The sequence below is a fragment of the Chiloscyllium plagiosum genome, chromosome 4, assembly GCF_004010195.1.
Source record: "Chiloscyllium plagiosum isolate BGI_BamShark_2017 chromosome 4, ASM401019v2, whole genome shotgun sequence".
NCBI classification, from domain to species: Eukaryota; Metazoa; Chordata; class Chondrichthyes; order Orectolobiformes; family Hemiscylliidae; genus Chiloscyllium; species Chiloscyllium plagiosum.
Window position 1 is genome coordinate 80763252 of NC_057713.1, and position 22096 is coordinate 80785347.

The following is a 22096-nucleotide window of genomic DNA, read 5'->3' on the forward strand; positions in this document are numbered from 1 at the left end:
GGAAGGTCAAATTGAATTTTGAATTATACAATAAATTACAGAACCCTAAGGAGCATAGATATACAAAGGCATCTGGGGCACAGAGACCACAGATCCCTGAAAGTGGCAACACAGGTGGATAATTTGGTCAATAAGGTATACAGCACACTTGCCTTCATCAACCCGGGCATCAAATAAATAAGTTGAAAATTACATTAAAGCTGTATAGAGCGTTATTTAGGCCACATTTGGCACCCAGTTCTGGTCACTACACTACTGGAAGGACGTGGATGCTTTGAAGAGAGTGCAGAGAAGATTTACAAGGATATTGCCTTGTCTAGAGGATTTTAGTTATGAGAGAGGCTGGATAAACTTGGATTGCTATCACTGGAAAGATGGAGGCTGAGGACCGACCTGATAGAGGTCTACAAAATTATGAGGGGCACAGATAGAGTGGATAGTCAGAGACTTTTTCCCAGGGTGGCAAGTTCAACTACAAGAGGGCACAGGTTCAAGGTAAGAGGAGGAAAGTTTAGGGGAGAAGTGCAGGGAAAAATGTTCGTACCAGAGGATTGTGCGTGCCTGGAACGCACTGCCAGTGGAGGTGATGGAAGCAAGCATGCAGCAACATTTAATGTGCATCTTGATAGACACGTGAATGTGAAACAGAGAAATAGATACTGCATATGGGTTATAAGGAGGTCTAAGTAAGGATTAAGAATCACCACAGTCTTGGTGGGCTGATGGACCTGTTCCTGTACTACATTGTATGGAAAAAAAACATTTGGACATAGACATTAACCTCATCACGAATAGGTATAATTAAGTCTTGTTTCACGCAACCAGAAGGGGCACTTCAATATTACAATAAAGCAATATGGCTCCAGACGTACCATTACCGCAATTCAAGCAGGGGCCATGGCAAGGCAAAACTGGTGACTTTTTTTTGCCTCATTATACACCCAGGGAAAAGCAGTCAAATTTGTCTTCAGTGAATAGAAAACACGACATTTCAGCAAATAAAACTTTTCATTTATAAACCAAATAAAATCAAGAGAATAAAATTTTTAGATTAGATTAGATTAGATTACTTACAGTGTGGAAACAGGCCCTTCAGCCCAACAAGTCCACACCGACCCGCCGAAGCGCAACCCACCCATTCCCCTACATTTACCCCTTTTACCTAACACTACGGGCAATTTAGCATGGCCAATTCACCTGACCTGCACATCTTTGGACTGTGGGAGGAAACCGGAGCACCCGGAGGAAGCCCACGCAGACACGGGGAGAATGTGCAAACTCCACACAGTCAGTCGCCTGAGTCGGGAATTGAACCCGGGTCTCTGGCGCTATGAGGCAGCAAAGCAAATTTCTCTTGCTTTGTTTTCTTTTTGATTTCTCTTCATGTATGTATCTACAAAACAGCTTTAGATTTTGGACAATTGGCAACAGGAGGTTGAATGATAAATCTGAAGAACAGATATACACCTTGCTGCTGAGTGACAACATTCAGTTCTTCTCTAGCAAGATGCAGCATGGAGATCTGTCTATAATGACAATATTACCGAACCTGCAGTCTCACGAGAGCAGCAGCATGACATTTCCATTTCACACACTGTGCTCCTTTATGGCTCTCGGGCTCTCTCAGTAGAAAATCACAATTTGGTAGCAGCTGTGCTAAATTGGAGTGTAATTTGCTACTGTGAACTCTTGCCCACTGGGAATTGGCCTATGACTGCTTGCAAACTGGCAGCAACATGTCCAATGGAGAGTTGTTTAAGAAGAATTTGGGTTTGCTGTTAGCCCCACTCACCAGTTGTATAATCAAGAACAAGTCTTTTTTTTATATAAATTCATGCATGGGACGTGAATATTGATGGCTGGCCAGCATTTGTTGCCCATCTGCCTGGAAGTGTGAATTGGTTGATTAATAATTATTTTGCAGTCTTGCTGCATTCAGAATTGAACAATCATGAATAACTAAACAGCCATTAGGAGAATAAGGTTCCACAATTATCCCAATTCTCAGTGGCAGGGAAGTCCAGAACATCAGTACAAAAGAGAAGATCAAAATGTTTGCATCCATCTTCAGCCAGAAATGTCATCCAATTGATCCATCTTGACCTCCTCCTGAGGTTCCCACCACAGATGCCTGTCTTTAACCAATTTGATTCACTCCACATGATTTTAAGAAACAGCTGAAGGTATTGAATACTGCAAAGTCTACGGACCTTGACAATATTTGTCATACATCACTAGGATAGTTTGCTGGAAATCAAGCTCTGCTATTGCCAGAGTTGTCACAAAAGTTAAAGGTTTTATAGAGGTACACAACATTCCTCAATTTTCAGTCAGGTTGACAGAAAGCACGGTCAAGGTTTCTGCACTTGGTAAGAATGACTAGCTGGTGTGAGTAATTAGATTTTAGCTACAGGTAAAACATCATAAGCCGTTAGCAAATAACATGACTAATTATAACTCTAATCCCTTTAGAAACTCCTCCTTACACGCGCGCACACACATGCATTGAGATGGGAGAGAAAAACATGAACAGAGGGAAAAGTGGAAAACAGTTCAATAATCTTTATTTAAAGACTTGTTGAGTCGGCTTTCGCTGACCAGAAAGTTTCTTGTCAGCCTTCCTTTTCTGAATTCTGATTGCAAGAGACACACAGGATTACTGGTTCACTTATAAAAGGTCAAAAATTGCAAAAACTGCTGAAGGAATGATAAACTGCTAGTATTCAGGTTTAAAGTTGCTTACTGCAGAGAATGGTGAGAAAGAGAGAGAGAGAGAGAGAGATAGCTCCTGGCTTGTTTGAGATCGCATGGATTTGGTCTACCTTCTTCCTAGCTCCAACCTGTTCAGTCACATGAATGCCTATCATAGCTGTTGACATGCAAATGGGCTTTATCATCAGTACTGGTCACTTGTCCATAAACTAATCTATTTCTTATTGCCAACTAAAGTGCCACCTGAATACGGAACCCCTAGATTCCAGTTTGCCACAATCAAAAACTTCAATACAAGGAAGATGACAGCTTAGTAGTATTATTGCTAGATTATTAATCCAGAGGTCCAAGTAACATTCCGAGGACCAGGGTTCAAAGCTCACTGTGACAGATAATAGAACTTGAATTCAATTTTTAAAATCTCAAAATAAGAGTATAATGATGACTTTGAAATCATTGTCCGAAAAACCCATCTGGTTCAATAACGATCTTGAGAGAAGGAAACTGCCATCCTTACCTGGTCTGGCCTACATGTGACTCCAGACCCACAGAAATTTGGTTTGACGCTTAACTGCCCTCTGTGAATTGTAGACAGGCAATAAATGCTAGCCAATGGTGCCCACATCCCATGAATAACGTTTTAAATAAATTACTACTTGTTTAAACAATGCTTACCATGAGTATCAGGGTACTTGCCTTTTAAAACATAGAGCAATCCTTTCAAGACATTAATTTTAAAACAGTTCTTCCTCATTTCAGTCCACAATTTTAAATAAAAATACAGAACTAAAATTCAGCTAAAGACATGACCTCCAAACCAACCACAACCATAACCAAGCTGTTGCAGCACAGTCACAGCATTGCATTTACCCAGTAATATGGAAAATTGCCCGGACACTCCTGTGCACAAAAAGCAGGACAAATACAAAACAGCAAATTGACACTGATCAATCTATTATTGTAAAGAATTGTCAATGGTGCTATGAAGCAACAACACTTAAGTTACTTGTACCAAAGCATCCTTTTCCTGCCACTGTAAGAACAAAGTTAAAAATCACACAACACCAGGTTATAGTCCAACAGGTTTAATTGGAAGCACACTAGTTTTTGGAGCGACGCTCCTTCATCAGGTGATAGTGGAGGGCTCAATCCTAACAGAATTTATAGCAAAAATTTACAGTGTGATGTAACTGAAATTATACATTGAAAAATTTTTCAATGTATACTTTCAGTTACATCACACTGTAAATTTTTGCTATAAATTCTGTTAGGATTGAGCCCTCCACCATCACCTGATGAAGGAGTGTCGCTCCAAAAGCTAGTGTGCTTCCAATTAAACCTGTTGGACTATAACCTGGTGTTGTGTGATTTTTAACTTTGTACACCCCAATCCAACACCGGCATCTCCTAATCATGACTGTAAGAACACTTTGTCATGGTATTTGTCACCCTTCATGCCTGCTTCCCTGGCTTCATGTACCTTCATTTTATATCTAACATATTGTACTGCCTCAAATGGTTTCTTCATGAGAGAGTCTTGACCACCTCAAATAAAAACTAGGTTCTTTCCTTATTTCAGTTCATCTCCTCAGTTGCAGCACTTTGCCAAAGTAAGGTGTTCCCTGAACTGTGACAAATCAAAGGGCTTTCTTCTAATAGTATGACCACGGTACAATCTTTAATCAGGTAATCTTTCAAAAATCCCATTTCACAATTGGCTGCTACATTAGGTCAGCAGGTGGCTCTGTGGTTAGCACTGCTGCCTCACAGCACCAGGGACCTGGGTTCGATTTCAGCCTCGGCTGACTGTCTGTGTGGAGTTTGCATGTTCTCCCCGTGTCTTCGTGTGTTTCCTCCGGGTGTTCCAGTTGCCTTCCACAGTCCAAAGGTGTGCAGGTTAAATGGGCTACATTGCCCATAGTGTTCAGGGACATGTAGGTTAGGTACATTAATCAAGGGAAATATTGGGTAGGGGAATAGGTCTGGGTGGGTTACTCTTTGCAGGATCGGTGTGGACTTGTTGGGCCAAATGGCCTGTTTCCACACTGTAGGGATTCTATAGAATGATTTGGTCATTGATATAAGGACCTATGCTATGATCCTGTTTATTAACTTTTGCTTTCACAATGATTATATTTTACTGAATACTGAAGTACATATCAAAATCTCTGCAACCTCGTCAGAAGTGGCAGTTTCTCCATTTATCCCACCTACTTAAACCATCATCTGCAATGTTACCAATCATATAGAACCGATATGATTCTATATGAATAGGACATTGACCAGGCTATTACTTAATTTGGTGACAAATCATGCAGTCTTCTTGTATCCAGTGAATCAATTGCACCAGGTCCACCACTTCTTGGCCTGTAATTGGCCTTCCACCTGCTTAAAGGTTGTAGTAGAGACAGAGCCTGTTGCAAGACTTCTTGTTATGGAGTCAGCTTCCTGTGTTATTTAGTTTTCAGTCACTGGACTGATACCTGCTTTTGGGTTGTTGGCCTGTTTCTTCAGTGACACTCCATGCTGTGACCTGCTTCAGGTTTCGCAATAGCTTTCATTGTCAGTTATCATGGTGGTGAGTCTCAAAACAGATTGGATACTGTGTGCAAACTCCACACAGACAGTCAGCCGAGGCTGAAATCTCTTAACAGGTTGCTGGAGTTAGAGATTTTTTTGAGATTGGTGTTTAGTCAACAGGTTATAAGCCATTTACACTCTTTGGACTAGGCATGAGATCTGCATGGTAACAGCTCCTTTAGTGTTTCGGCATCACGAGACCTCTTATGTCACTCCTGTTGTAACTTCACCTACTGGCAAAAAACCCAGTGAGAGACCTACGCTGTCTCTTTAGGCCTTGCCAAATGACAGGCTGAGAGTCAGCCTACCTCTGGAATCAAGAGCCCAGAGGCAGAACACCCTGCTAACACCATGAAGGAGGCTGTGGCTGCTGACAGAAGAGCACCTCTGGAGCCTCAGGATTGTAGACCACCCAGGATACACAAAGGTGCGCGGCTGAACAAAAGGCAGACTGTTGACTCCCAGCAGGACTTCCCCAGCCCACTTTCCAGACCCTCGGGATTCTGAGTGCTGCTGACTGAGGGACCAACTCCTGCTGTGAAGTGACAAACTGCCTAAAGGGTAGCAGCTTTCGTGAACACCGTGTGGTTAATCCTAGTTCAGGGAGGTGGGCGACAGGATGCAGTCAATAAAGGACACTTGAGGGCCTCAGTTGGAAGTGTGGAAAGAAGGTTAAGCATGGGCCTTCCCTACCAGAACTTAGGCAGCAGGGTAAGGGAACGCCTACACCCGACCTAATAAATTACCCTTTCTGCCTGGAAGCTTACCTCCAAGAATAGATGCTCCACTGATGATATAGAAAAGAGCTCATGTGAAGCTAAGGCACCAACACAGACCTGTTGAGCTGAATGACCAGTCTAACTCTTATTGAAATCATGTTACTTGTATTACATGCAAGTACTACAGTACAGTACACTCAAATCGTCATTCCGAATTGATCACACATTTGAATTTTTGTCTTATGTATATAAGCAATGACATGTTGTATATTCATATGATAGTGTGGGTCTGTGTACAGATGCAATTGCATGCGCACACATTCATATATCACTATTATTATTAATCCAGTCCCTACATGAATTAAGAATCCTTTCACAATGGGGTAGAATTAAATGATGACAATATCACACACAATATTTCTATACTGCTACGGATCTAACATACACAGCAGAAATTTGTGAATTATAAATCTATTTTATACAGTTGTTTTAACGTAAAATCATCAAAACGTCAGTGACGTGAGGAATTGAACACTGTAGAAGTATTTTGCCCCCAGCCTCAGAATGATCAGGTTACCACTGGGTGAATGTGGATGTCTTTAGACTTTGCCTGAGTAATTCATCCTGATAGAGGATAATGTCCTGCACTAATGTGGCATTTTCTATTATTGGCATTTCAGGAATCAAGCACCACATCATGTGCCTCCATCAATAGTTTGGCACTGTGGACCCATACCCACTCGAGGCAGGATTAATATGCTCAAACTCCCTTCATGATTGACAACAAGCAGAGAAAACTCCCGCATCACGAGTCTAGGTTCACATCCTGATGAGGTGAAAGAATACAGTGCCAATCCATTGCATGACAACAGTTTGATCACCTAAAACCCTCGAGACCCATCTTTGGATTATTTCCTGTTAGCAGAAAATGACTAGTTTAGCTAACGTTACTCAGAAAAAGGCTGGTGGAGAAAAGATATTCATGTGCGGTGCTGACATGAAGAAAGCAAAGTGAAATGCTAACTTCTTGATATTGTTCCATGTAATTATAAATGTACACAACTAGCTGAATGGCCTACTCCTGTTCCTCCTTATCTGCTTAAAGCTAGGCAATGTAGACCATTCTGCATGAGTCAAAAAGAAAACAATGAGCTGAACAATGTCTTTCCAATTTTCCCAATACCGCCACCCACTCTGCAGACCTAGCATGCCCTTGGCACCACAAAGTATCACTTGGCATTGAGTTTCACAAAGAGCTTCTCTCTGTCACGGCTGCTGCATATTCTTGCATGATCATCTCCCAATTTGCCTCATTAGCTACCTAGCATACACCTACCTCATTCCCCTGCCCCATGCTAACCTGATTCCCACACTCATCATAGGTAGAAACACTCCTAGGATATCACAGCATTCCTGGTGCTGACTCCATATATAAAAGGCCAAATAAGCCTGGCAATCCAAAGTTGTCCTGCACAGTTGTAGATATCCTTCCTAGTCTGGGGGAGAAGGTGAAGTTGGTGCCATACTTTGCAGACTGGGACCAGGAGGTCCCTGTGGCTGGGATGTGAAGAAGAGGAAATGTCCAAGAAGAAGAAATGTCCACTAGAACAAGATGGCGGCAGAGTAGGACTCAGCAGGTAGGCCAAGCTCACCGACTTTGGGTGCAGTGCAGACCTGGATCAAGCCCAATGTGGTGGGGAGTGGACCCAGCCTGGACCTTAAGTGATCCCCAACTTACTTTTCTGAGATGAGCACAGGACCTGGCCTAGGAATTAGTGCCTGTTACATTGATGGAGGCAACATCAGCGAGGTAGGCCCAGTGGCAAAAGATGTTGTCCGAGAATCAGCGACTTCATCATTGGATGGGTTTGGCACTGGCAGCAGCATTGCAGTGGCGGAAGTGCATCATAGCAACATCGACGTGGGCCCAGCAGCAAGAGATGTGACTCTGACATTGGTTGGTCTGGCACAGGCAGTGGCGAGGTGGTGGCAAAGGAGTTTTGACCCAAGGACGAAAGATGGAGTCTGAGGATCAGCAACTTCAGTGTTGGTTGGGTCTAGTGTAGATGGCAGCAAAGCGGTAGAGGAGAGATGGTGGCACAGGTGTTGTTGATGGTGATAAGCTGGCTCAGGAATGAGATGCTCTTGAAGTTACATGTTTCTTTCTTCCCTTATTCTTAAATTATTCAAAATAGTGCCAAATCATAGTGACAAATGAAAGTTTTTCATTGTATTCTTATGGTAAAATACATGAGACAATAAATTCATTCATTAATTCATTCCATTCCTTTTCCCCCATGGCCACTAGAGGAGACCAGCCAGGTCGGTGCAGTTTGCACAGTCTGGAGGAACATTTAGTGATGCAGGAAGGTCTCATGAGGAAGCAAGGTGTGAAGTGAGCAGCTCCTGCACCATCTACTGGCCATGGGTAAATGGCAGGTGATTGCTACTTCGGTAAGTAGGCTCCATTATTTCTAAGTAGACAAGTATCGCTACTGCATGGTGTCTAGTTTCTCTCCAGTGGGTGACAGGAGAGTGCATATTAATATTAAGTAATAATGAGGGTGATAATGAGCAATAATCCATGTGAGTAGTCCTCTTGATGCTCACTAGTGTGAATCTCATCTTGATTTCTCGATCTTTATTGGAAAATGAGACTTTTTGCTCCTGATATGAAGAAAGGCCTCACTCCATTTATTATGTGATGCTCCCAAATTTCCCACCATAGCCCAAATCATTCTGGACCTAAGGAGAAGCATTGGCAATTTTTCTTAAATATGAAGATTAAAAAACATTGTGTCTACAATAAAATTATTCTGTATTTGAGTAGTGATAGCTGCAGTTTAATTTTGGTAAATGAGAGGTGCTGCATTTTGGAAAGGCAAATAAGGGCCAGACATATGTTTAATGGTAAGGTCCTGAGGAATGTTGCTGAACAAAGACACCTTGGATGTTAGGTTCATAGTTCCTTGAAAGTTGAGTTGCCGGTAGATAGGACAGTGAAGATAACATTTGGTATGTCTGCCTTTGTTGGTCACTGAGTTTAGGAGTTGGAAGGTCATGTTGCGCTGTACAGGACATTGGATGGGCCACTTTTGAAACACTGCATGCAATTCTGGTCTCTCTGCTATAGGAAGGATGTCGTGAAACTTGAAAAGGTTCAAAAAAGATTTACAAAGATGTTGCCAGGTTTGGAGGATTTGAGCTACAGGGAGAGACTGAATAGACTGGGAGTGTTTTCCCTAGAGCATCGGAGGCAGAGGAGTGACCTTATAGAGGTTTATAAAATCATGAGAGGCATGGATAGGGTCAACAGACAAGGTCTTTTCCCTGGGTTGGGAGAGTCCAAAATTAGAGGGCTTGGTTTAAGGCGAGAGGGGAAAGATTTAAAAGGGATCTAAGGGGCAACTTTTTCATGCAGAGAATGGTGCGTGTATGGATAGAGCTGCTATAGGAAGTGGTGGAGGCTGGTACAGTTATATTTAAAAGGCACCTGGATGGGTATATCAATAGGAAGGATTTAGATGGATATTCACCCCAGCCCCACTCCCCTCCCATTTATTTCTCTACCCCCTTGGCTCACAAGCCTCATTCCTGATGAAGGGCTCTTGCCCAAAACGTTGATTCTCCTGCTCCTCCATTGCTGCCTGACCTGCTGTGCTTTTCCAGCTCCCCACTCTCGACTTAGATAGATATGGGTCAAATGCTGGCAAATGGGACCAAATTTATCTCAGCTATCTGGTCGGCATGGACAAATTGATCCAAAGGGTCGGTTCCTCTACTGTACATCTTTACGAAAATAATAGAAGCCGATACCTTATTGCTCTTTAATTTCTAATTTTGCAATGATTTTTTTGTTAATATTGTATTTCAGTTTGAATTAATTAGACCACGGAACAATGTAAATTGAAGAATTGGTCCTCTCGTGCTGGCTCCTAATCCTGCTGCTATGGAAACAACTCTGCATATCTTGTAGCACATACGCAATAGCTGTTTGATTGACTTCAAAAGAACTGATCATGAAAAGTTTTTAAAACACTGGTTACCATGACTGACATGAATAAGGATCACCCTGTTTCTCAAGCGAACAGTGCCACAACCAGTTATTGACAGTCATGCTTTTGCCCGCTTGCCATTTTAATAGTCTTGCACCTCTTCTGATGTGGAAGACTTGCAGAGGGATGGCTATCAGCAGAAAAAAAATACACCACCCCTGGAGAGAAAGAGAGGTGCACCTCTCAACCCAGAAACACTGAACATCGCAAAACCCAACCCTTGACCATTGGAAACCAACAGATCACTCCGCACTACAGCTCCAGGCAACTGGGTGCAGCAACACTCCAAATAAGAAACAGAGCAAGACAGTCCCTGTGTCGGACTCCGAACCGGACCTTCCTGACTTCATGTTCACTCTGATGATACCAGAATGGGGCAATGCCTCCAGGGAGGAACAGGACAGTGTGAGAGTCCAACAGAGCTCATCCACACCACAGGGCTGCAAGGACTCTCCCAGTGATGAGACCGTGGGCAAATGGACATCGGGTTTCTGGAAATTTCTATAAATCTTAATTGGGTTTCAAAATCATTAGTACTAACACGCATAGCATTAAAGAGAATATGAGATGTGTCTCAATGTTGGCTTACCTGGCCAACATAAAAGCAGAAGTCCTGTTTCTGTAGGAGTGAAGGATACCACACCTTAACAGTTACAAGAAATGGTCAAGTGTGAGCCCATAGGCCTTTGATTTGGTCGGGGGAAAATGATTGCTATTCCTCTGGTCTGGGTATTCTGCTGCGAGGAGGTAACTTCGCCATCTCCGAAGTCAAGGTAGTGGTGCATGGGTGCCTTCTCGTAATCAATGTTATGTATAGGAATGCTCCCTGAGATTAATTAACGTAATCCCTGTGAGGAAGAGTGAGTGGCTAGCCATCTTGCAGCGGCTTCCACAGCTGCTGGCAATGTCCAGGTTGGTCATTCTGGCTGGAGACTTCAACTGCACCATTGATGCAGAGAGGCAATCCAGAAAGGCTGACAGCAGACCAAATGCCATGTCCAGATTGTTGATGCAAATAATTAAAGTTGCCAAACTGCACAACATTTTTACCATCCCTGCAAATGGAACACAGCGTAAATAAGCCTGATAGTGGCCAGACAGGTCTATCGCTCAAGGATAGACTTCCCATTTTGCAACCTGCCCATTCTCGGTCAAATCTACCAACATCAAGCCGATGTTCATCTCAGACTACTGCCTCCTGCTGGCTGACTGTCACCTAGGATGATCAGCAGGTTGGGCAAGGGAATATAGAAACTGAATGTGAAACTGTTGACTCCAGAACACAAAGGAATTTAAAAGGTATTACGTAGATTAGTGAACCATGAAGCTCTTTTTTGAGTCTACAGCAGACTGGTGGGAAACATTCAAGGGAAGCATCAAGAGGTTCTTTATCCTCAAAAGGTGTGTTCAAAAGGCAAGAGAAAGTCAGGGAAATGTTTCAAAACTCCAGAAAAGTATGCAGCATCTGCTCATGCTGCATATGATAGCGGGGATTGGGGGAGGGGGGGTCCTTGTCATGGAGGATCTCCAGGAGGTGAAGAGCCAGCAAGCCTTGGCTCATCGCATTGGAGCCCTCCAAGATAATCTTCCAGTCCACAGTCCACTCCACAGAGCAGGATGAGATGTGCGTTTCTCCTTCCAGAAGATGCACAGGGAGAGCTCTCTGATCGGCAGCCTGAAGGAAGAAGACAGCTCGGTAACGCCATCTCAGTCTGACATCCTGAGGATTAGCAAATCCTTTAATGTCAAACTGAATGACATGAGTATGGCCTCCCAGTCATTCCTGTCCTCTAGCGTGGAAGTCTTAGATGACAGCACCTCTTAGATGAAGAGGCTGGACCATCCATTATCTCTGGCTGAGCTGACTGTGGCCCTGGAGTCCTTTGAAAAGAATAAAGCCGCTGGAAGCGACAGCTTCCCAGCCAAGTTGTGTTCTGCTCTTTGGGACCTGATAGGTCAGGACCTCCCAGAGGTGCAGAACAGTATGCTTCTGGCAGCATGTGACAATCTGAGTTAGGGCATCAGCATCCTCATCTACAAATGGAAGAGGACAGGGAGGAAATTAGGAATTCATGACCAATTTCACCAATGAATGTGGATTATAAAATTCTGCCTCGAGGACACTGTGCTGACCACTGCCTGGTGGACTTGTAATAAAAGTAATTTTCTTCACAAATTTTTCCAACAGAGATAGGTGATATGGGACAGTCTAGCTACTTGGAGTATTCAATGGCAACGAGTTCAGACCAATCCTTCGCAACACCGGGGACAGGCAGAATATCAGTACGTAGCGACACTTGATATTTGCATATTGAGGGTCTATGCAGTCACACAGAAAGGAATGGCCACGCTAAGTATCAACAGTTGACTCGATTGAGTGAACTTCTTCTCAAATACTGTAATCTATCACGATGTCCCAGTAGTCAGTTGACGGTGCGAGTGAGAAGGCTCTCTGCCAGTAAGTTTTATTTAAGGCAAAGTTGCATTACCATTTCAGTGATTTTTGCTGTAAATAAACTGTAACAGTGCTGTGTATACCCCTTGCATTACATTTCTATTACTTAGTGTGTTTTGTTACATTGATTATATGGATTTCTTGATTATCTGGAATATTTGATTAACTAGAACACTCCAATAGGTGCCAGTTAATAAACATTTTGTTGTACTTATAAATGATCAGGCAAACACTTAACGCAGGATTTCTGACAAGCTTCAGGGAACAGAAGCAATAACAGTTTCTGAGCAAGAACTTGCTACAATATTGCCGCACATTGTTTTTGTGAGGTCACCAATAGCAATCAGCTATAGATGGTGAATGGGCTCTCGAATATGGACAGCCATTGTAGCTGTCTCATAACTGTCTCGAAAGCTGCTGCCAGCTGTAACAGAGGGTAGGTGAAGAAGGGGCAGCTTCAAGGTGGAGTCATCCTCGGTCCAACTCTTAAAATTCAACTAAGAAAGTAAATGGTACTAAGACGTTTAAGTGAGGAGATGGGGGTTGCTCCCAAACAGACAGGGCCTCCCAACTGGCTCCCCCACTTCTCCCCAATTCCCCCACACAACAGCCTGCCACCTCCAAGCACACAATGTGGCCTTCTGCCAACCACCCATTGTCACTACGCCAACTCCACATAAAAAAAAAACTGCACAGGAGGTGGGATGGAGCCAATCCAGCAGGGATAAGTTTAGGTTCCCATGCTAGCCAAGATGGGAGCCTTTGCACTGCAATCCCCTTGCAAATGACCGAACTTTGAGGCAGTGAGCACACCCTCCGCCCCAAAACAAGTGACTCCTCATCACAGAAGGGAGCTCTCTTTATTTGACTCCACTGGAAGTAACAATAAGGCTCCTTCTCTGTTCTCGCATGCAACTGGTAGCAGAGGAAGGGTGTCCAGCAGCACTCACTCTTGGCGACTTCACATCCCATGTTGATAACGGTGGGCGTTCTGATGTACAAGGAATCCATGCAAGTGAATGAATCCTGGTCTCCAGCAATGACACCAACATTGTGTAGATAATCCTCATCTTAATCATTATTCAGACCAATGCTTTGCAAAGTACACAAAGCAGATTCCAAAGCATTTAGAAAAGTAACTGTACTGTACTTATCTGAGACTTTCACACTAGCTTTCTCCAATGCAAATAATTCCTAAGTTCTGAGTTAACAGGAATTCAGTGAATTATTGAGGGGATTAATGAAACGCTAATTGCATAAATCTTTTCTTCCAGAGGACTGCAAATAATTTAAGACTGAGATGATGAAAAACATTTTCATTCAAAGGGTAGTGAACCTATGAAATTCTGCACCACAGAAGGCTCTGGAAGCTGATTCACAATATAATCAGAAACAAGAATTTCTAGATTTTAAAGGCATCAAGGGGTATGGGGAGAAAGCAGAAGAATGGCATTGACACAGATGATCAACCATGATCATACTGAATGACAGAGCAGGTTCAAGGAGCCTAATACCCTACTCTTCCTCCTCGTTTCTATGTTGTATGTTTGAGAGATTATGAGAGTGAATTAACAATATAATTTAAAACAGATTATTCTAGTCTATAAAGTAATACTATTTTTCCGTCTTTGACTGCATTCTCCTGATTAGGAGTCCTTACCCAAACTCAATCAACATTCTTGGTGCTATGATTTCCCATATTGCCACCAACCATCTACCTGACTACCACTGGCCAAACCTTTGCATCCCCTTTGTGGAATCAGATGGTCACATTTAAGCCTCTCGACTGCTCTCACTCAAAAATCTCAAGTGAATTTAAAAAGTGGGAAGAGGAGCTGACTTTCATCTTCTCCAATTCAAGATTGCTAGCCACTAATCCTGATGCTAATCCAAAACTGGAAAAGTCAATTAGTAAAGATGACAGCTCAGAAATTGCTATAGGAGGGCAATGTATGAGGCACCCTGTATAGATTTATGCCTTAACCCTTGGACTCAAAAACTTGTTTTCCCATGAAGTAGCTGGAAGTGTGAGTTGATAATGGAATGGTGAGAGTAAGTGGGGCCATTGGAACCTAGGTGAACAATGGGTTATTGACGGTATTTGCTGAATCAATAAGATTAACTGAGAAATAAACAGAGGAAGGATTGAGAAGGAAGGTGAATTAGAATGAGTGAATTTAATATAAATACTCCACATAGAGAGTGGAAGAAAGATTGGATTAAGAGAGATGGCAGAGAAAGTGAACATGAAATTAAGAAAAAGTCAAATTTTGCAATGTAATATTTCTAACATCCCGAAATTGATTCATTGTCACTAACACTTCAGAACCACAGAATAGTTATGGTGTAGAAGGTGGCCATTCACCCCGCTGTATCTGCACCACTCTCAGCATTTTATTTAATGCCCAATTCCTGCCCTTTCTTCACACCCCTACACGTTGTCTATTAAATAATCATCCAATGCTTTCTTGAATACCTCAAATGAACTTACGTCCACCATATTTTCAGGCAGTCTTTTCCAGACACCAGCTGTGTGCTGTGCGAAAGAACATGTCTTCTCACAATTCACTTTTTTTTGCAAAAAAGCATTAAAACTGTGCCCTCTAGCTCATGATTCTTTTCAAAGCAACAACACTCCCATTCCATTTCAAGGGTGCTCACGCTACTAATCACCAGACTTAACTTCCTGTTGAGAGCTTAACAGAAAATTAATGTGTAAATGTCTGACTTTGTGAAGATCAATGGGAGGTTAGAGGATGAGATATCATGTTTGGAAAGCAATTCACAGGTTACCTCTCCCTCACCAGACGTTGAGGACTTATTTGCATACTAACGATAGGTTCTTTCAGCCATGGATAATTTTTCAGTTAATTTAAGACTTAGAAATCTCATCTAAGCCTTCTTTACCTCCATGTTCCATACATTTACTTCCTATGGTGGAAAAGGAGCCTACATTTTGCATTGCTCTGAAAAACCAAACAAGATCCAATAGATGTGCTTTCTTTTCAAATTAGTAGTGCGTTACAAAGCAATGCATTATACTAAAAAGATGATGAATTCCAGATTTCTACTGCTGTATGCAATCAACCGTTCCTGCCTGTTGACAGATGGACTAAGAGCTATCTCCACATCATGCATTTATACCTAGTTTTAATTTATACTATACCACAGCAAATTGTTGATTGTATCATTTTATACTGACAGCAAAGTCAGCAATGCAAAATATAAAATATAACCTTTCATATCTCACCTACAAATTTTGTGTATCTATTATATCAGACATTGTAGAAGAAAATAGTCAGCTCCCTTGTGGTGAATAAATTGGACTGTTCAATTTTCTCCAAAGAGGAAAGCTACCTTGTCATGATGTAAGCAGGCTATATGTGATTATAAATAATTATAGTTAACCTGAAGTACATTAAATTTCCCTAAACCAATCAAGACAGAAAATTATTAATAAAAAGGTGCCAAGTCAAGTACCCCCACAAGGAAATGAGTTTTCATATTCCTCTTGTAGAATTTGATATACATGTTAATCTGGTTCATCTAATGTTCTTCTCAGAAACCAAATCTTTGACTGGTTATACATAAAAAGCAGCTACATGCTGTAAGTATAAACAGTTGTGTAAAGGCGTACATGTTAAGTCTAAACCCATTCAGCTTTTTGCAACATCTTTTTGTTTCAACTATTCAAATGCTCACACACTGGAAACACAATTAACGTATTTTAAAAGCAATAAAATTAATAGGAGTCGCTCTGTAAAACCACTATAATATTTTATTATAATGTTACTTTCATTCCCATTGCCACATAGCTGTGACATGAAAATATGTTCCTTACACACAATAACCTTTGGCCATTTGAAATCCATTCATAACACTGCACTACCACAACCATGAATAATGCAAGGAAAGACTTATCTGTGCCCTGTCTGTCAAGAATTTATTCTCTACCAACCATCAGCATTCTGGTTCCATTTACATCTTCAAAATAGCAGAAAAAAAACAGTAACACTTGCTTACTCACAAACTCGAAGAAAATATTTTCAGTCCTCAGCTGCTGAACTCATTCACTGTTACAATATCGCTCCCTACAGTTTGTAAGATGGGGTGCTTGAAATAGCCTCATTAAATAAAAGTACAGATTGAATAATTGAACATGGGGGACAAACCTCCTGCTCTTCTTCCAGTACCCAGAATTTCCCCACAATGGGATGCCTATTAAACTGCTCCACACTGCAGGTGTGGACCTGCATCTTAGTTGTTCTTTCTTTGCCCTTCACAATTTTAATAAGGTCAACCAACAAGTTCAGTGATGAAAGCCATAATTTTTAAAAATGTTGTCTTCTGCATCACCCTCACCACTGATGTTATGGGTATAAGTGACCCAGTGACAGAGTAGTTGAGGCTTAGTCTCCCTTCTAGGTTTCTTACCTTGTCTGCAAGTGATCGAACTGCACTTGAAGATTGTCATTCAGTTCTGTCTGTTCATCCAAGGAACGCTGAAGCTTCCTGATCTGGTTCAGCGACTCATCCAGCTATAGTAATAGAAAGGCAAAAGCATAAGATCAGAATGGGGCCAGACTATCATAGCATAGGAAGGGGCCATTCAGCTCATCAAGTCTGCACTGGTTAAATAAACTAGCTGTCCATTCTAATTCCACTTGCCTCATAGCATTTCAACTTACAGTTTCAGGTGCAGTTCCAGGACAGTTTTAAACAAATTAAAGGTTTCTGCCTCGATCCAATCTGGGTTGCAAGTTCGAGACACTGACCTCTCTCAGGGTGAAAAGATTTTTCCTCATGTACCCTTTAATTCTTCTATTGGCCACCAGGGTTAACAGGTCTTTGTTCACTCTATCCAAGTCCCTCACTGTTGTGTACATTGTCATGACCCAGGTCAAAACCCTACAATACTGCCGGCACGTTAAAGTCATAATTCCAAAATGCATTTTGTTTTTAACAACAGGGTCAGTACAAAGAAAAACGGATTTGTTCCCTAGATGCTGCCTGACCTGCTGCGCTTTTCCAGCAACACATGTACATTGTCATGACCCAGGTCAAAACCCTAAAATACTGCCGGCACGTTAAAGTCATAATTCCAAAATGCATTTTGTTTTTAACAACAGGGTCAGTACAAAGAAAAACGGATTTAAATCTGGAGTGAAAGATCCATGAAATTTCAAACTTATAGACATGAACAAGACTTCAAATAACAATTCATTAAAATGATGAAGTGACAAGTCAAAACAGACTGTATTGTGATCTCCTACAAATACTAAAATAATTAGAGAGTGATAATACCCTGCTCAACAGCCTTCCACCCTCTGCAGATTATGTCCCAAACTGTCGTTCCTGCTGAACAATATAAAAGGCCACAGGTTAAAATGCTAGTTTCAACTCTACTGGAATGTACTGGTGGCACTGAATCCTCTCATGTGTACCAGCTAATGTTTTTACTGTTAATGTGCTGTGAAGGTCACAGTCAGTATCTCCTTCTGAACTAGTGTTGCAGGTAAGAACACCTCTCACTCTGAATGCCAGAAAATGGCAAACTAGTAGCCAGACAAAAGGAAGACTCTCTCACTCTGAGTGCTGCAAATTAGTTTTAAAAAATGTTGATTCACAAAAATGTAAATCAGGCTACAACATCAAGAATCTCAAAAATTAAGGGGTCAATTCTCTCTTATAGGATTCTTTTGGTCAATTCCAAGTAACACTGGTCTTTTTGAAGTAGTTTTCATTTTGAGCATCATACTTTCTCTCACCATATCTTCCCAAACTCACTTCATTAATGACCACTCCCCTATGATGTATCTCCTGTCCAATATCTGTCCCATCTTACCATGTGCACTGTTCCTGGAACAATTTGCCATTCAGTGGATATCCACCCAAAGATCACCACCCCTTATATTCGTGCCATCTTTAAAACCCAACAGTCCTCCTGGATGAGCATGGGTATTCTGAAGCTGCCCTGCTCATTGACAGACAGAATCTGAATGTGCAAGACAGTACTGTGTTTCTTTGACAGGGACCAGGTGGTCCTGCTTTACAGGGTGGTGTGAGGGGGTGGTGTGAAGGACAGTTGTCCACTTTCCCCAAGACTGACAGAGCAGGCTGTGCCACCAACCCCTGCCAGCCTGGTCTGAGTTTACCAGCTGTGTCAGTGCTGTCTCTAGGGTATGGATGAATGGCTAACAGTCAACGATCTTCTCAATTACATCAAAGCAAGTGCCACTCTCTTCTCTCTGTTTCCTCACATTCATTCTCTCTCTGCTAATGCACTCACTTCCACCAGGGATGGTGCTCTACCAGCCTCAGTAATGCCTGCAACACATTTCCTTCCTTGATCTTCCCTCTCAGCCTCCCACACCATACCACTAATCCTTCATGCCCTCCACTGTGCCTCTTTAGACCTTTGGAAAACTTCACCATCTTTCTTCCAAGTGCAAAAGGACTAATTGCTGTGTTGCTCATTGTCATCTCACTTATTTCTCCCCCATTTGTCAGTACAGGATAAGACAAGCCATAACGAGATAAAGACGGCTCTTACAGGTGAGGGGCACGTCCATATCATCGTTCCTACTAGGAGAGGATCCTAGACCTTGCAGTGGTAGACTGAGACCACTCCTATGGAGCAGCCAAATATCCACATACCTTTTCTAGCAGCCCAACCCATCAAACCCACAGGATTCGTACTTCCCCAAGTCCGCACCCAATCTGTCTACATACATCTGCCTAGCCTTCCTATCCAGACCCTACAGTATGAGATGACATTGCCTAGAATGGTTGCTAACTGTCTCCTTGAAGCCAGTTTTTTTCTGACAATGGACAACCCCCTTCCCACATTATGTTTCCCCACTGCCCCCCCCCCCCAGTGCTTTACAGCCTGACACCCCCTTCAAATTCCTGATGCACTTCCTACCCCTTCACAATTATATTGAGCCCTTGCCCAATCCTTCAACCCTTAGTCCTAAAGACTAAACTACTGAGGGTGCATTTGTTTTCCTTCAACCAACCACACAAACCCTTCCCTTTTACTTTCTCTTGATGAACCCAATGGACTGACTATGGTCCTGAAGAAGGGCTTATGCCCGAAACGTCGATTCTCCTGTTCCCTGGATGCTGCCTGACCTGCTGCGCTTTTCCAGCAACACATTTTCAGCTCTGATCTCCAGCATCTGCAGACCTGACTTTCTCCTGACTATGGTCCACCCCAGCCCACTTGATTGACATGACAGGACAGCCTGGGCAAGGCATGCCCAGACCCCTCACTGCTGCCTATATAACTTGACAGGTATCTCCCCAATTACCTTCATCTTAACCCCAGAAATTGTCATTAAAGGGTCAACAGACTAACCATGGCTACCCTCTGAAATGCAGGGGCATGGACACACCCTTCCCCATGTAGTCAGGTGACTGTGGCCAATATGCTTGGCTTATTGTGCTAGGATCGCCTACCTGTATGGACTACCTGTATTAGCGTTGGATACATGCTACCTGCTTGTTGCATATGGCATATATTTGCTGAGTAAGCAGTTGACAAATGGACTAGCTGTGAGCTGTGAGAACACTGACATACAGCTAGACATGCTCATTACGCTGAAGACTGTTTAACTGCACGGCAAGCTTCCTGGTTCTGTGACTGCACTAACTGGCACAGCAAGACGAGGCAAGGCAGGAATGGTGTAAGTATGCAGATTGGTGTTAAGTGAGCAAGGGCTAAGTAGGGCTTATGCTCAAAACGTCGATTCTCCTGTTCCTTTGATGCTGCCTGACCTGCTGCGCTTTTCCAGCAACACATTTTAAAGCTCTGATCTCCAGCATCTGCAGTCCTCACTTTCTTCTCAGTGCAGTGCAAGCTAACAGTGCAAGCTAACAGCCCTAAGATGTAGCCTGGTCCAGAGTTGAGAGTGTGTTGCTGGAAAAGCATAGCAGGTCAGGCAGCATCTGAGGAGCAGGATAGTCGACGTTTCGAGACAGAGCCCTTCATCAGGAATGTTGCCTGGTCCAGTCTGTAAACTGGGTGCTTGACCCCGTGTGCAAAGTGTCCTCACTGCAGCTTTCCAATGGAAGTTGCTGGTGTGTCCTGCAAAGGAGGTCTGTGCTCCCAGAGTTTATAGCAGACATGTCAAAATAGCCATGATGGGTTGTCAGAAGCAACCCAACAGAGGAAGATTACATTCAGTAAGTGCCTGAGGAGAATGCCTGGTGTCCAACATGGAGGTTGTTCAGAAGTAAGCAGCCAAATGAATCCACCAGGTGTCTGCTTTGGTTTCTTCTTCTTGTTTTCCAAATGACAAATTTGATTAGTGAGTTTAGCAAGATGGGAGTCAGAATCATAGAGATGTACAGCACAGAAACACACCCTTCCATGCTGACCAGATTTCCCAATCCATTCTCGTCCCATTTGCCAGCACTTGGCCCAATTCCCTCTAAATCCTTCCTTTTCATATACCCATCCAGATGCCATTTAAATGTTGCAAATGTGCCAGCCTCCACTACTTCCTCTGGCTACTCATTCCATACATGCACCACCCTCTGCATGGAAAAAGTTGCCCCTTAGGTCCTTTTTATGAACTTCTCCTCCCACCCTAAACCAAAGCCCTCTAATTCTGGACACCCCCACCCCAGGGAAAAGACTTTGTCTATTTACCCTATCCATGCCCCTCATGATTTTATAAACCTCTATGAGGTCACCCCTCAGACTCTGACCAGATATCCTAAATTAATCCAGTCCTACATGCCACTAAACTCTTCCTATTCATATACCCATCCAAATCTGTTTTAAATGTTGTAATTGTACCAGCCTCCACCACTTCCTCTGGAAGTTCATTCTATACTCGTGTCACCCTCTGTGTGAAAAGGTTGCCCCTTAGGTCTCTTTTATATCTTTCCCCTCTCACCCGAAACCTATGTCCTCTAGTTCTGGACTCCCTCACCTCAGGGAAAAATACCTTGTCTACTTATCCTGTCCATGCCCTCATGATTTTATAAACCTCTATAAGGTCACCTATCAGCCTCTGACACTCCAGGGAAAACAGCCTCAGCCTATTCAGCCTATCCCTATACTAGCTCAAACCCTCCAACCCTGGCAGTATCTGTGTAAATCTTTTCTGAACCCTTTCAAGTTTCACAACATCCTTCCGATAGGAAGGAGACCAGACTTGCACCCAATATTCCAAAAGTGGCCTCACCAATGTCCTGTACAGCTGCAACATGACCTCCCAACTCCTGTACTCAATGTTCTGACCAATAAAGGAAAGCATACTAAACACTATCCTATCTACCTGAGAGCTGAAATGGTGTTGCTGGGAAAGCGCAGCATGTCAGGCAGCATCCAAGGAGCAGGAGAATCGACGTTTCGAGCATGAGCCCTTCTTCAGGAATGAGGAAAGTGTGCCCAGCAGGCTAAGATAAAAGGTAGGGAGGAGGGACTTGGGGGAGGGGCATTGGAAATGCGATAGGTGGAAGGAGGCTAAGGTGAGGGTGATAGGCTGGAGTGGGGGTGGGGCGGAGAGGTCAGGAAGAAGATAGCAGGTTAGGAAGGTGGTGCTGAGTTCAAGGATTGGGAC

At 42.9% G+C, this 22096-nt stretch overlaps 1 protein-coding gene across 4 annotated transcripts in view; it reads right to left on the bottom strand.

Moving 5' to 3' along the window:
* The window catches only part of LOC122549141 (coiled-coil domain-containing protein 102A-like), a 564343-nt gene that overhangs the window by 152056 nt on the left and 390191 nt on the right, over nucleotides 1-22096 (bottom strand). For all 4 annotated transcript variants that reach the window (XM_043688474.1, XM_043688477.1, XM_043688476.1 and 1 more), the window contains one exon: nucleotides 16956-17059. In XM_043688474.1, coding sequence (XP_043544409.1) covers nucleotides 16956-17059 — 104 coding nt within the window. The remainder of the gene's footprint in view (nucleotides 1-16955; nucleotides 17060-22096) is intronic.